At 43.0% G+C, this 16900-nt stretch overlaps 1 protein-coding gene across 1 annotated transcript in view; it reads left to right on the top strand.

Moving 5' to 3' along the window:
* Window positions 1–277: 277 nt before the first annotated feature.
* Window positions 278–16900, top strand: part of T265_05181 (hypothetical protein) — a gene marked incomplete at both ends in the record, with an annotated part of 34249 nt that continues 17626 nt past the window's right edge. Inside the window, 7 exons of the mRNA XM_009170113.1 lie at window positions 278–445; window positions 9051–9143; window positions 10576–10712; window positions 11197–11305; window positions 12996–13215; window positions 13315–13392; window positions 16335–16556. Of these exons, the coding sequence (XP_009168377.1) occupies window positions 315–445; window positions 9051–9143; window positions 10576–10712; window positions 11197–11305; window positions 12996–13215; window positions 13315–13392; window positions 16335–16556 (990 nt within the window). The remainder of the gene's footprint in view (window positions 446–9050; window positions 9144–10575; window positions 10713–11196; window positions 11306–12995; window positions 13216–13314; window positions 13393–16334; window positions 16557–16900) is intronic.

Below are 16900 nucleotides of genomic sequence, written 5' to 3' on the forward strand. Positions count from 1 at the left end.
GTTCAATTACTCGTTCCAGCTGTCTTTCTTTTCCAGTCTTTCTCAATTATACTACTCAGCCCAAGGCTAGTAGTCTGAACAGGAATCACGACCTAATCCTCGAATGGTAAACAACTGGGTTGGTGATAAGTCCTTGATTAACATGGGGTAACATGCTGCATTCACTGCCATGCATTTCATAGGCGGTACCTGAGTTGAACACCTGTAATGAATTACCTGTTAATCTGCATGTATACATTTGTGTGCACTGATGTGGAGAATAAATAGGTGTCCACAGACGTGCAGCCAGCGTAGTTACACTCCGGTCAGTCGAAATGATGAATGAAATGAAAGGCTGGATAGGCCTGTTAACGGTCTTATTGACTTCAAGGCTTTTGCAGGGTCAGGATTATAAGTACTCCCAACAGTTTGGTGGCTTGATTTACGCAGACCCTGACAGTGCCGGGTAAGTTGAGTTCGAATCGCGGTTGCTGTCGTTTACTATTTTATTCCGGATAACTGGAATGCGTAGTAAAGTCCAAAGGAACAATTAAAAATCGATCAAAGCTTAAATTCTCAGAGGCATACAAAACTGGTATGAGGGTGATCTATCCAAAAAACTATTTAGCAGTACTTAATAGGCAAAACAATTTGTTGATAACCACGGAGAAAAAGTCGGATACATCATAGTAAGAAATTGTCCTAAATCAACTTAGATACATCCATCAGGATGCGATCTAATAGGCATTTTGTCTCTTCAAAGATGCCATTTTGAGTGGCGCGCAACATCTGGAACTTCATCTCCAACGGCTGCACCCTTGGCGCACTGATAATTCAATTGCCCAAGAACGAAGGGATCGGTGGAGTTGCTATAAGAATCCTAGAACCTGCCAAAATTAGTCAGCTTCAAGCAGGAATCACCCTAAAGTAAAACGCTCGTATATGTATGAACACTACGTATGTAAATATATCCGTTGAAATTTCCACTTCGTGTTAAAACCCGTGCGAAAACTGTCAAATTTCTGAATCGCGGCCACAAGTAGTCACTGAATGTAATTGACGTCACCGTGCCATATGATGGGTAAATAACCGGATTCATTCTGATCTCAACCCTCAGGCAGTGTGTACGGTAAGATTCACGGCTGGAGTAGGATGAAGAAACTCACTACTCGATATACTAACAATATATCCTGCAAATTGATGGAAACGCGTGAACACAGCATGCTCAGAACTTGAAGCTGAAGCAAAAAAACAGATTGCGATTTGATTGAAACAGGTCTTTCCTAAATTGTTTGTCACCCTACCTGCAATTTATTGTATCCCAATCTGAAGTAAAGATAAGCTGACTCACATTCTCTAGCCTTTGACTTGTGTCCAGTCTTTTCAGTGATAGTAAATAAGTGTTTTCTCGGAACACCATATCTGGAAATGAATTTTCTTCACAACCACGTAATCTCTGTCAATCTATCCAGAGTAAGTTACCCTTCTTTTTAGGGGACTCCTCTTCAGGACAGTTCCTGTTCGGCTGTCAACTTTTACCCCCTTCTCAGAGGATGATATCTATAAACGCGCTACTGATCGAAGAACGTCAGGTTGGTTTACAATCTACAGGGTGGCGAAATTTGAAAGAGAAGCACTCAGTTAAACATAATTCAGTTAGAAATATTGCTAGAAAACCTTGAATATACCTCTTCATAAACAGGACCAGATCCAATCAATGCGTTCAGGTAGCTTCCTTAGAGTAGGACTTTTGGGGCCCAACTTCCTGCGGTACTAGATCAAGTGAACCCGATTCCTACCGATTGAAATGAACTCATTAAAGGCTTAATCCCATTCATTGTATGAATTTTGATAGCAATTGAATGAGTCTCATTCGCCATCCTCTACTGCATCTCATATCGTTCACTGAGTTTGCCGTCAACGCTGACAACTGGTAGCGATTTCTATGCCCATGAAAGTTGATGAGAGAAGCATATGCTAACAGCAATTAGTTGGTTCAGCACTTTCTCATCGAGCTTAGTGAGGTCATTTAGCCCTGTCGAGACTAGTCATCAGGTTTCTGAAAGCTCTTCAGCAGTCATGACCCGTTTCTCCTCTCTTGGGTCTCACGGGATAGGCGCGGGCCTCGGAAACAACACTTTCAACGACAGATTCAGCTTGGTTCCGCTGAGTCTCCCCTTAAAACCCTAAGTTAGTGTGCAAATGAGCGTTTTTTACTATTTGGCCTTATTTTCAACATGATGACACTAACAGTGAGGCTATTTCTGGAAGTTTGTCGCTTCGTAGAATCTCTCTTGTGCCGAAGCAACACTATGTAACTAAGCATGCATGTCTTTTGAGTGGACACCTGCATAAGGGACGATTGAAAGAAGCTAACTAAATGGCTTAATTCTGATTTAATTTAAAATTGGACATCTCACAAGTCCGGTGTTTCAAAAAGTGGACAGTCTTCACGTGCATACTACTACTATGGCGGATACACATACCGATCATTCTATGAAGGGTGGTCCCTACGACAATGGTGCAATAATCCTACTTATATTTCAACTGTTCACGTGCACTTTCTATTATTTCTATCTTAAAGGCCAACTAGCTGTTAGAGAGTTGATGTGGTCCGAAAAAATTTGACAGACTTTTGCAGAAACGTAGAAATCACTCGTCAGCTGGCTCTGTATCATCAGCGTCTGTCCTTCTGATTTAAAGCTGTAACAGTCTGCTACGTGCCTTGCCCCTTTCGGTTTTTCATTCGCACAACCTCGTTTTTTGCTTTCTTGGGCCCCACCAGATCGATCTGACATCAAGTGATGATAGGGAAACCGATACTATCATTGGGTCAAAACTTGATGTCACATCTTAGTGAGAGGGCGAGAGGAAGATAATTATACACCCCAACGGGCACTACAATGATTGATCCGCGCGGGGATGAAGTTAGTGATAGTCTATGGTTTGTATCCAACCCTACCTCAAGACTCAGGTCAAGTGTGATGTTTTGTGAAGGCAAGCGGAACTTATTGATTGTTCGACTCTTTAGAACCCACGATTTGGGAACGGTGCACCGGGGAAACATTGTTATAGATGGATTGTGAACTAACAAGGGATAGAAATGATTCATCATCCGGCCTCAACCGGTATGATATTCTTCTGTTCGATCCAGTTTGGCTATCAACCGTAATAGCATACACACAAACGTGCACGGATTGTTTGTGCATAAAGAAACCGACTGTCTGGTGCTTTCTTTTGACGGTCAACTGGCTGCACAAAGTCATAAAGTGCCCTGTCGACCTTGGAATTCCATCAGCGTATGCTCAGTGAGGTTTATCGTCCGCGGGGGATAATAGCTCTGTACATATGCGAATGGTATCGTGAACGTACAACAGACAAGCGGATCGATCTGTTCCTACAGAAGTCACGGTTTTTTGCACAGAATATACATCCAAAAATATGAAAAGGTAAATAATGTAACGTATAGAAGAGCTGTGCTTCCAAATGAGGCATTTTCTACTAAGCCTATGAAGTTCTGCAAAAGGCAACATTATTGAGGAACGGCGGTTCTAGGGATGTTATATCTGCTGATTCGCCAATCTGTGATATCTGCTGCCGACCCACTCCAGTGCCTAGGGCCGGAGAAAAAAAGACCCACAGAAGGGAACACAGCAGCTATGTTCCGAAGAAGTGAGTGTGAAAGCGTGAGTGCGTGCGAGTGCGAAAAGCACAACGGTCTCAATCCACTTATTGGAAGGACACTGTCTGAACTTAGTCCAATGCTGACGCACACGGTCTGGCTTTGGTACGAGGCTGTGACGCGCTGCATATTGAGGGGATGTTGTCTGTCTGGTCAACATCTAGCGGAGCTGAGAATCTCAGTAGAATTCGGGTACTTAGTGGTTGCTCTCATGAATGTGACCTTCCTGATAAGGGGATTCATGGCATTTTTACTAAAAATGAGTTTTACACAATTTGCATCACGTGCAATCTTGTTCTGTTCTATCTTATGGCCCGCTGAAGTAATGAGCACATGCAGAACACCTATTCTTTGGTCACATGAGTCATACGATTGCATCCGTTGCAAATGAGTAAACTCCAAACTTCAGTCATCTTTGTGAAGTTTATAGCAAGTGTGCTTACAGCGCTTCTGGAAGTCGCCTTAACATCTCCGACGTAGCAGCTAGGCCAGTTATTATCCAATCATTACTAGCTTGGGGAATAAAATGAAAATAACACTACTTTTTGATGTGTCTCTACGGAAAGATGAGAGTATCCTGTTGTTAGTATGAAGTTTATCTGAAAGTTGAATCCACGGGGTCACGTGATCCTTAAGAGGCAATCGCTCTCTAGGGTGGCTGAAAGTGGTGGTAGACCTTTAGTTTTTGTCCATTTGGACGGGTCTAGTGTAGTTAAGTACCAATGACAGTTGCGATAAATTCACTTAGGATGTCAATAAGTCCAGGGTAAGTAAGTCTCTGTTGCAGAAAACGAGGGAAATATAGGTTGGATGGATGTTTCATACGAGAGAACAACTTTTACCGGTCTCAACAAATCTAACTATGCATGTATTGAATGCCACAGTCAAATTCATCGGACCTATGACCTTAAATAAAACTTCAGTGTCCACGCCGTTTTGTCAGTATTTAAAGTTTTCGATGGTATAACGTCTGAATTCCCGTTATTTTTCCCAGGACAGAATTTTCAGATCCTCTACGTATATTAATTTACCCTAACTGGAAATTCCTTCAAACCGGGAGTGTTGCACAAAAAACCTCAATGGGCGCGACGATAACATTTGAGCAGCAGTCGATAAGTTTATGAGTGGAGTGGAGTGCAGTTGAAGCTGACGATATAGGTCCCCTCTTGCTAATGATGTAGACCTTTTCTGAAGAGCCAAGTAGCGCAATGTATTTGTTTAATGCTTATGAGTCCGCCTCTCGGGACCTGCAGTGGACCTGTAAGCAGTTCGATTATTCGTACCAAAACGCCGATCACGCGTCCAAGCTAGTGAACATAGGTAGTAATGAACACTCTGCAGATCATCCCAAGTCGTTGGCATAGCTCCAAACTATTGAGCATGTAAGAGATTACTCGTTGAACGTTGGAACCAATGGAAAACGGTTTTTCTGTCAGAATCAAGAAGCATAAGCATACGATAATTTTACCTCTGTCAACAGGTTCCTCCGTTTTCATAGTGTTCATATGTGCTTAGCTAAGGATAAATATTTTACTCGCGTCCCGAATATATGATCAGTTTCCGTCGGCTCCCATACGCTACCTGGCTTACCGGTAGCTCGCATACTAAAGACACTTACAAAACAGTGATTAGATCCCACGCACCAGTCAAACTGCCAATAACATATGTTATCATGTTTGCCCGTTACTCATTCGCAGCTATCACACATGTAACCGCTGTCCAGTTTCTCAAACTGCATAAACGTAAGAAGCTTTGCAGCACCTGCAGGTGTGCTCTGGTAACGAATCTGACGGTTGGAAATAGCAAAAAGTGACTCCATACCTGTGCAATGGTGATACTACTGGTGGGTGAGGCATGCGAGTAGTATGGTCTCTTCTCGTAAATTCGCTGTGCGTCTCTTGAAAAGCGATATCTGTTGCGGAATTTGTGGAGTCGTTTTGTAGCATTTGCTTGGATTTGAGCAACAGTCAATGAATATCCAAGAAAGTTTAGGAAGACGCCTTCAAGAGAAGATGGATGTTCAGTTTTTGTGAATAAGATGTATATGAGAGTTTTGCTTCCCTGTCCAATAGTCTGTAACTGGTCAGTGGCATTTCTAATAAGTCACTCCGCAGCGAAGGCCTTATTCCCTTCACTTGAACGTTTTCCCCGTCGTTTGATCAATACCGTCATCACCCTCGTACGTCAAATAATGACCCCACAGACTCGCTCAGTGGGGACCACAAGAGTACGCGGTACTTCTTTACACTCATCAAGAATCAACTTACGTTAACACTACAAAACTCATATATATATATATATATATATATATATATATATAGCATAATCAACTCCCTGATGTCTAGTAACAAACTTCAGTTGACTCGGAAGTTTCAAGGGATATTCAAGATGAGAGACTTACAGTAAAGTTTGAAGACCAAATGACGCTCAGTAGCAACGAACTACGGGGATTTTCCATAGCTGCGAACACCATCGATGCTGTTATCATTCCCTATCAACAGATTGGATGCGTACGACTGACGCTTAGAATCGCGCAATGTAAACAACCCAAGTGTCTGATGTTAGACTGATGACATCAGCTGAGAGGTCGGATGATTCCTTTTCACCCTAGATTACTACCCTCTGATAGCCTATTATCTATTCACCCCCAATGCCCACGCTTGTTTCTCTGGAGATGACCATACTATGAGGATAACACTCGAAACGTGCGTTGACGGTTGCGACCTGAAATGAAATGAAACCATGTAGATTTCTCCCTTCATATGGTTCACTATCCTGCATTTCGACCTCAGACCGAATAAAACGCACCTCAGTTTTGTGAGGAGTTTATTTATACAAAAAGTTGAAGCAAAATCCTTATATAAAACACTGGAAAACAGAATTACAGATCGGACTATAGGATGGCGTAAAACGCAAGTCTCAAAACACCGTTACGTTATTGTTGCCCAAGTGGTGCGTAAAACGTAGGACAGTTAAAGGTACGCCCTGGAAAAGTTGAACTAACAAATGGGGTGTGACAATAGAAGCGTGTGTATGCTTTGGTCTAGACGTATTTCTGAGCTGCTTTTCTAAGCGGCTTTACAGAGATGGTGTTAACTTACGATGGACTTGGTGGCGGCGTGGATCAGAAAAGTCCAGTTCTTCCAACACGACAACTGGCATCCCAGCGAACGGTAAATGCATCCACCCTATCCGCTCAAGAATCACCCATGCGGTGACGCTCATGGGTGTCGTATAAATGAGACCTTGTAAATCTACAAAAGAGGGTTAATCCTATCATCGACAACAGTTCCCATAGTATAACGAGGAAACGGGTGACTGAGATAGATCGGGCTCTTTGTGAAAAAGTACTACCTTTTACTTGTAAAACAGATCAGTCCTTTGGTTGATTTTTAGTCCCCCCTGAAAAAATGCTTGAAGTAGTTGAAAGAGCTGAGAGTAGAATAGTGTGTTTAAATCTCGATCAGTTTGTTTTTGACACAACTGTTTACTCGCAAGAACAAGTTCTTGCGAATGTTTTAGCTAATTTTTGTATGAAGGACTTCGAACAAATGACTTTGGTCGGATACAATTGGCGTTATGTTGACGATACCTTTGTTGTAATCAAACGAGATAACGTGAATAGCTTTCACGACTATCTCAACAGTTTAAAGCCACACATCAAGTTTAACATGGAGATAGAGTTTGCCTGGGGCACACTGGGCTTTCTGAACTGTGGAATACATAAGAGTGCAGAAACTGTCTTAAACTACTCATCAACACATCAAAAGTCCATGTACGCCAGTATTGTTTCATCGATGTTTCATGGAGTCAGAGCGCTGTGTACAGAAGAGATCGACCGAATGCAGTTCAAATCGAGATTACCAACAGACTGCAAGAAATAGGATACCCAGTGAGCTTTGATTAGGGGTCGATTAAGAAGGGCATTGGCCCCGGTATCTAGATCCAGCAAGGAATGGGTTGGCACAGCAGTTGTTCCATATAAAGCAGGGACATCGGAGATTACTCGAAGACTGCTGAACTTAGCCAACATTCGAGTAGCTTTCTAGAACGGAAAAACTCCACCCTCAGTTTTGGTGCAATGGAAAAATCCTCTCTCGGTTGAAAGGACTAGGGACTGTGTGTATAAATTAACTGTAACGATTGCACTAAGGTGTACATAGGACAAACTGCCAGGCAATTACATGCCAGAATTGGTGAACATAAAAAAGGATAAATAAACCATCAAGAAGTGCGAAAGAATACCGAACGTTGATCAAAGACTCAGCGTTAGTGACCTGCAGAATGCGGAAAATTTAAGACTGCGATTCATGCCACAGCGGCTGATAGCCGATACGGTGGAAATCACCAAGAATCACAGCGTGAACAGAATCGATGGTGCGGAACTGGCAAGCGTATGGAAAGCGATCTTAAATAAGCCGAGTTGACACGTGGCTGTGTGTGGTTGCCAATGCAAGTGGAATCATTAGCGAAACCAGGGGGGTGGAAATCCCAACCCGACCAAAGTTCACAGAATCCTCCTTCATTACACAAAGTTCAGAAGAAATTAGTGTGATTTTCTTGACATAATACATTGCTTGAAACTCTCTGGTAGCCAGTTTCGTCCCTCTTCGGGCTCAAGAAAGAGACACAATAATCTTAATTGTATCGACCTTTTGTCTATGTGAACATCTGACTGAACGCAGCACATTTTGAGGTCAAATGTCAGTCAGAAAGTAACTTCAATCCAATCAGCGGGAACATTCTTGGATCGAGCATCTTTTGTGGGCCTTCTCTGGGGGAGTGACTTTCATCGGAACTTCCTTTTTGAAATGTTTGACCTCTTCTACAGAAGGCATTAGAAAACCTGAAACTTTCTCGGCTAACTCGTCAAAGGTGATGTCACGTGAGGACCATTTTTGGTTGTCCTTTGAGTGAAGAATCTGTCATAACCACACGTCAACCTTCAATAATTCTGATAAAGTTTCCTCAGGGAAATCTATTCGTGGAGACAGCCTATAAAGTTTACCCATGATCATTTTGATACCGTGAATTCTTCCAGACCCCCAGAGTGGTACTTTAGAAAGAGTCCGTACGTGTTGCATGACGACATGTAAATCACATCTGTTGCATGACCCGTTCACTGAGAATGGTGATGTGGGGCATTGGTGAAGGGATAAATTGGTAAACTAAAACCGCACTCAAAGCGTTTCGGTTGACGCAATAAACGAAGGATAAGTAACTCAAAAGGAACCCTCTTTTTTGACAGCTCTTGTCCAGGCCTGGTGGACCAAATATGACCGCAGCCTCGGCGCGGCCGTTAGGTGGCGTTGTAAATCTGCACAGCTGAACTGTTTTTCTACCACCTCCTAATCTGAAATGCACTTCATTCCCTTACGGATTCCGCCAGCTACCGGCAATGCGCGTACTGGGAGTTACCAGACGGAACACACCTACACAGTGAATGCGATCCGTATAACATGGAGCGATGTGGTGAAACAGCGTAAGTCATTTGTATGTGCTTTCACCCCCATTCGACCATAGCACGACCATTCATTCACTGTTTATGATCGAATGGCAATATCTACGTCGCATTCCAGCTTGCAGTCAGCCGTTGTTTTACTTTATCGATTTGACTTTGCAAACAGCGGGTGATGATTATTGATTACTGGATCCGTACGCATCACAGCGCTACTCGTGTTTCCTGTGCACCATGATCACAGTCACGTAAACAACCAGTCTGTTATACAAAATGAGCTTCAATTTAATACATCGTACGGCTTCGAAATGAATGCGCACCTTCATCGGTTGACAAGTTCAAATATTACTGAACAATATCTGCCCAAATTTGTAGTTTTAAACTTGAAACTAGTCTGCGGTGCACAGTAGTTTATAACCAGTTGAACCGACCCTTACTGCGTAGTACCCTTGAGACACGTCCGTCGAACGACGACAAAGTGAAGTGGCATTCATTCTAGGTTTCGTTTACTCAGTTGATCCCACCCTCTGCGTAGAATAATCAAAAGCACCAGCCAAACGTGTAGTGGCTCACGTAGAGTGATCGCAGTCCCCTCTCACAAACAGCTAGTCCAAACTTGAGGGCTACAGTACACAGATTGCTCTTGGAAATACCAAGTTGAATATACCACTAGCAACAAAACACTTGCATCATTTTTGGCACGGAAGGCGAAGTAACGACTGTCAAAAACATTTGATCGTTTCAACGGTCCAGTTACGACGGGCCTGTTCAATTAGAGTCATGCTAAAAAAGGATGACCAAAGCCTAACTTGAAAACTATCAATCTTCACGGAGGAGATGCTTCAGAATATGGGGGAAGACTACTCATGTAGACCAGTGGTGTTCACTGAATTACAGAAATGCATTTTTGAGCATATTTTATCAGCGATTGCCCAAAGTGAAGTTTTGGTCCCTTCCTTTGTGCAGTTATGAACGATTTATCAAGGTCCAGCAAACAACCAAATCACGAAGTTATTATTACGAATCTTCCGACTAGTTTGCAAAATGCACTCATTTGCATACCAATTTGCTTTGACGAGAGACTCGCCCGGAAATCAGCTGAATCTCTCTTTTGTGATATCCCGGGTGAGTCTCTCGTGAAAACTAAATTAATATGCAGATGAATGTTTTTTGTCGAAATCTGTCCATTCTGAGTTCAAGTAGAACAGAAGTTTGACGAAAACTTGGGGACTGCGCCTATCTGATGAGCCCCCAGAGGAGTGAAAGAGGTCGTGGGTTGTCGAAGAGTTTTCAGGTCAACATAAGTGGTGTATTCTGCTGACTAGTTCTTTGAGTGGATTGGACAATTAAAGGTGCAGAAAAGCATTGAAGCATAGCAAATCAAAAGCTGTTAGATCCTGCACTTTTTTGATTTCACTCACCACATGCTCCATTCTGTCTTTTTACACCGATTCAGACGATTCATCTACCAATGCTGCTCTGGTTTCGAAGAAGATCCTAACACATTCGGTGGCTATCGGCGACAACAGCCCGTCAAATGTTCAAGGATGATTTCTCCATACAATGAATGCGCAGAAACCATTTTGAAATCTGGTATTGCTCCAAAAAACCTTTAAAATTGTTTCAATATTACTTTATACATTTAGTTGGGTAGATTTCTGTTGCAGTAAACCATGTCAAAGGTCCAGTATCTATGGCTGTACAGAAATATCGGTACAGTCTCTGTATCCCCCCATGTTAGGTCACAGTGGTCTTGAAATGCCATTTCTCGTTCGCAGATTTCGAGTTAATGACACCAACCGAAATACACTTCCTCAAATAAAGTACGAAAAAATAATGAATAATTAGACCATTAGCTGATAAACAGGCTCGTTCTTTTGAGTCCCACTTCTACGACAGACGTTGGGGGAGATTTCAGTACTAGTATGATTCCGAACCTAGATTGAAATCACTTGTTAGCCAGCACAGGGGTGCCCATACCTGAAAAGACTGCTCTGAAATAACTGAACGACGCCTCAAATAGTTTGGATTTTGCCGATAATGCAAGTGAAATGTTTCTCGTCATTTGACATTCCAGCCGAAGTGGCGCCCTTTTCCCCCGACTTGTCTGCTGTGAGTGAGCTGAAAAACGAAGCAGCGGAAGGGCCATTTACGATATTTGCACCGAAAATGGGTGAGGATGATGGGTAAGTGGATAATTTGCGCCTGGGGAGGTCCGTGCGACTGACAGTCGTCATCAACGCACATATTTTTTACAGTTTTAGACTACTGATAATGTTAGAGTAGTTCAAGTGTGAGCTTGCTCAAACGCAGCTGACTAATATGCGCCACGCACGTCATGTGTCCGAATTCAGAGCCCGGGACGGTCGAGGAGATGCACTGTTTATGGACTTTGGTAAGAACAAAACTCGAGTCCTCTATTTGGTGTGAACTCATGAGAATAATTGCACCATGCAGGAGGCCCGTTCAAGTGAGGGAAATTTGAAGTCGCAACTAACTGCAATAAATAGCGTTTCTATGGCGACTTTTAATTATAAGGTCAAAACACAGCGTGGAATATTTTGTCGCAATCCGACGTTTCTGTTGCCGTTTCTGTTGCCGACTGTCGGTCAACTGCCCATGGATCAGGTTCATTTGGCCCCATTAAGTGGAACCCTTTTACCGCCAAAATATTTGATTGGTCAATAGAGCCCACTGAACTTCGAGTAAACTGGAATATCCCGCCACGCTTTTTAATCAGCACTAAGTATATCCAAGCTCTACTGACCCGCTATACTGTGCCAGGCGCCCTCTTACCAAACAGCAAGAGTGCATTGTTAGCCACATATTAGCAGTGCCCAGTCCAAAGGAGCATCAGTATGAGATCGGGATTTACCCCTCACCTGCTCCTGCGGAGAACAATGTAGGGTTGGTATTAAGTTTGGGTCAGTGGTTTTTATGGGCAGTATTAAGTAGTTTAATCTCATTCACTTAGTTTTGCTGCAATTGGCACGCTGGAAACGAGCCAAACGGAATCAAGTCCGTGACTTCTCTGATTGGTATGTCTCTACCGATTAATCGCAGTTAAGAACATCGTAAACGAGAGATTCAGCTTGGTTTCAGGTGAGGCTACCGTCGGAACCAAATTGATATATGAATGAGTGTATTTTTTTATGGTATTGTACACTTCAATCGAATATTACCATTTCAGGGTCATTAGTGATTCATCCCCTGGGGATCAGCTTCAAATGTAGTAAATGATGAATAACAGAGCTGGGAAGCAGGCTGAAGGGTAGATAATGGAGGCAGATTAAACACTACTGTCCTAGAGGTATTTTCATTCACAATTCACTCACGGCATATTAGTGAAGACGAATCGCAGTTACATCGTAAACGAGAGATTCAGCTTGGTTTCAGGTGAGGCTACCGTCGGAACCAAATTGATATATGAATGAGTGTATTTTTTTATGGTATTGTACACTTCAATCGAATATTACCATTTCAGGGTCATTAGTGATTCATCCCCTGGGGATCAGCTTCAAATGTAGTAAATGATGAATAACAGAGCTGGGAAGCAGGCTGAAGGGTAGATAATGGAGGCAGATTAAACACTACTGTCCTAGAGGTATTTTCATTCACAATTCACTCACGGCATATTAGTGAAGACGTAATAGCTCTACTTATCTTTTGGTCTTTCTTAACTATTCGGCCAACTGGTGCGAATCCACACAGCTAGAGCACGAAATATGTATATGGCTTGCGGAAGAACCCTGAAAATTAGGAAGCAGTCAACCACAAATTTCCGTAATTTGAACCACAGTAGTTGTTGAGTGCTTTCTGACGTCGTCTACGTCGTCTGGCCCCCCCCCCCCGAGAGGGAGAAGAAATTCTCTTCAGGGGACGGGCAGTGCTTCCCGGCTCCCCTTACTGTGAACTTGTAGAATTAGTTACAAGAGGTCTAAAATTTTCCCTCTCTTTCTTTCCGCCTGATAGCCCAATAGAAGCATCAGAACATGTGGTCAGAGGGCGCTTTTACGCAGAGGACCTGAAGGAGGGGATGGAACTAGAGACCGTAGATGGGCGAAGAAAGCTTTACGTTTCACGTTTCGCTTACGGAGTGAGTGTAGTTGCAACGTGACAACCGGTTCTTCAAATTCAAGTGCTCAGTTACTAAGGGAAGTGTTTTGCCTAATCTTGTTTCTCTTTAACATTTCAGGTTCTTGGAATTGACTGTGCAGAAATTACAGACGTTGATTTAGAATGTCGAAGTGGTGTTATTCATAAACTTCGCCATGTGAGTTCGACTTAATGAGATCGCTGAAATTAGGAGACTTTGTCACGTTTTGAAATTGATATCTGTTCTTAATGCACTGAATCAGCTAGACACCATATTTTAATTTTTCAGGTTTACAAGGATACTTGGCATATGCAGTGTTTCGACTCACCAAATAATTCTGGTCCTACTGAATTTGAGGAATATATACCGATGCAACATTGAAAAGTGCTTACGTGTTTAATGAAGATACAGCCTTTCTAGTAGTGGCAGAAACCACGTGATTGCAAGGTCGATCTGATCTATACGATGATGGTCACGGAAGTTATTAAAGGGATTTAACCATCAGTGTCACACAGCACGCGTTTGTACAAAATCTAACTGATTCGGAAATATCATGCTAAATGAAACCTAGTGCGCTATTAGATCTCAGACAGATACTCTGGTTTAAACTGAACTCCAGCTGATCAATACGTAAACTGAATACGTTACCATCTAAAATTCAAGAGAACAGTAACGCCTGGCTGGTCTCAAGCAGGTAAATCTTCTGACATATTGCACCGTATGGAACAAGCCAAGAAGTCAGTCTAAACCGAATTTATTCTAAACAAAGATTGGAAAACTCCAAACTTTGTGAGTATGTTGGAATTTTCGAAGAGTCGTTTCTCTTTCAGCGTGTCAATAACAAACACTGTTGAACGACGAGGAGGGAAGGACTAGGATGAGCATTCTGTAGCTTAAGGAACCAAATTCCTCATGCTATTTTCCACAGCAGTAGTGCATTCTCCGTTCTTGAAGAATTCTTTTGACACTTTCAGTTGCTTTGTCATCTTGTCTTTTCAAACTGAACGAGACATGTGAGTCCAGTTCATGTTGACAAATCCAGACAGGGCAGTCTCTTCATCGCTTCTGGGTTTGTGCAGAAGTCGGACTAAGGCGCTTGTTCATCTGGATTGACAATTGCTGTTGCTGAAGCCAGAACTTCACACTACTGGTTGAATGCATGAAACCTCGACAAGTGGTCAGCATGTTCAACCGCAATTCCAACACCAGTGAGTCTAAAAGCGTCGGACCACAAGAACTTGCCATTGAAATTGGAGTCTTCCAGTCACAAAGCTTCCGGGTTTTGAGGACCTATGAAGAGTGGACAAGCTCAAGACTTTATCAAAAGTTGGTGTGCAACCGTACATAGCAACCCGGGATCATTTTGCTTAGTAAAGACGATCCAGATGACCATCCAGGCATCACGAACTTGGTCATGACCTACAAGGGATTTGATCTGGTAGGACTTCCCAAGTCGCAGTCCGGTCTGAGTAAAAAAATTCCCACCCAGTAGGTCACTCTTTACTTCACGGGTCCTGACAGGTGGGTCAATCGATCAACACAACCAAAACTGGGAGAGTCTGACAAGCCAATCACACCGCCTAAGCGTGACCACGTTCGCCTGTTCAGATGTGATCATTCATGTGCGCTGGTGAAGTAGTGGTAACACACTCGCTTCGCATGTCAGATATGCGGAGTTCAGACCTTGGTACGGCCAGTAAATACACAACGCTGATAAGCTCTAATAAGAGCGAAATCCGAGTCCAGTGCTACCCTTCTTTAAAGTGGACTCACCAGGAGAGGAGGACAACCGTTCAGACGGTAGTGATGTGAACGTGAACTCTGTGGTTCTATTATATCCAAAGCACTATACCTTGTAAATGACCCAGTATTATGCATCCTTTTTTGTTTACTTTCGTAGCTCATCCTCCGTCATCTTCATTTAGTAACTTACGCACCAGGCTTTTCCAGTTTTGCTATTTGTCCTTATTTAACCTTCGAGTCATTCAACAATACAGCTTAGAATTTACCACGGTTAATGACTTCAGGTTTCGTACATCAACTAAAGTACCGAACTAGTAGGATCAGTTAAGGGATTCAATCAGCAAGACTACTTCGGATTGCTTGCTATTCTTCCTATCAAGTATTGATGCACCCCCTTGAACACACTGTTTGCAGGCTTGGTTTGACCAGTAGTCTTTTGGCAACTGCACATTAGAAGAACCCGCATTTGGAGGATAAGTCCTTTATTGGGTCCTTTATGACTCTTCTCATGATACAATGTTAGTTGCATATCAGCAAGTAATACCCAAACACCCAGACGGTTGCAACTGTTCAGTAGGTGTGGCTTATGGCCTGGTCTCTTGGTCAATAAACTAGGCTATTACAAAAAAGAAACGTGCGTTAATAAACTGGCCAGCTTTTTACCATGGGGACTACCCTCTGCCCTCAAAAGCAACTAGTTAGCGCAACAGTAAACGTGGAAAAATATTGGATACTCTTTGTTGTCTAAAGTTTCCCTAAAAAGAGTCTTTCTTATCACGATCATTGTCTCAAATCACGAAGCACTCCTAGGAGAAGGGTGAATTTCCTCTATGTTTCTCGATTTGGAAGACCACCGGGCATTGCAAAGAACGTTCTCGACTTAATATCAGGTTTCATCTATTTGGCAGACTAAAAGTCATCAAGATGCCCCTGGCAGTCTTTCACCAAACATATTGCGTGGCGTCGATCTTTCTTCACGATACACCGTACTCCGAACTTTCAATTTTCAGCTGACTGTAGTTCGACAGTAAGCTTTCCTTTTTGCAACTCCTAGTAGAGAGGTTGCTCCCAAACCTGCTCTTGTAGAGGGTCTTGCAACATCTCACGTGTCCGGTTAGCAGAGCACGAAGAACAGTGTTGTCACCCGACTACTTAGTGACAAATTTAACCTGAGCAATATGACGAGGAACTTTGCAACACAATCTTCAACTATTCGTGATAGGAAATGACCAAAATGAGCAAAAATGACAATCCAGATGGTTGGTTGCTGAAAAGGAGTACAATGTTAAGCGCTTTCAGGTGCAATCATTTAAAATGTTAAATCCGCTGCTTCTATTACCTCCTGCTCACACGAAATTGGCACTAATCGATTTCAGCCTCTCAACGGGAGAGGAACGTTCACAAACACAGATCGAACGTCCGTTATGAGCCTACTTCAATCCCACCCGGAAACCCAGGCATTCGCTAATGACCTGCCATCTGATCTCAAGCGGGACTTGGGTGCGGTTTATTCTGGAAAACGCTACACGGTCTTAGCACCACGCGCTCAGGCTTGGAACGATATAAAAAGACAGTTCACGGGGGAAAAGCTGCAACAAGTAGGTTTGGCACGCATCTCTATCCACTCTACACTGTTTGTCAAAACTCCCATTGGAAGCGAGCATGACAACCTCTTGGAAGCCCTGTTGGTGAACACTTTGAAGTTTGTTTGTAAATCACCCCACCATATGCATGACACACGAATCCTTAGCGTTCCATGTGAGAAGAGGTAGACCGGCTTGCACAGTGAATCAGGTTTGGCGAAGGCGTGAATCTGGCTGAAGCACTTCACACTAGGTATGTCATCAGGCTGCCACGATGTCTACGAACGTAAACCTAGGGAAAGCTGTTGACACTTTCTCCTTCATTCTGCTCATGGGTTTGTGAAATGATTGTGCTGACT

Source organism: Opisthorchis viverrini (assembly GCF_000715545.1).
Source record: "Opisthorchis viverrini unplaced genomic scaffold opera_v5_93, whole genome shotgun sequence".
NCBI classification, from domain to species: domain Eukaryota; kingdom Metazoa; phylum Platyhelminthes; class Trematoda; order Opisthorchiida; family Opisthorchiidae; genus Opisthorchis; species Opisthorchis viverrini.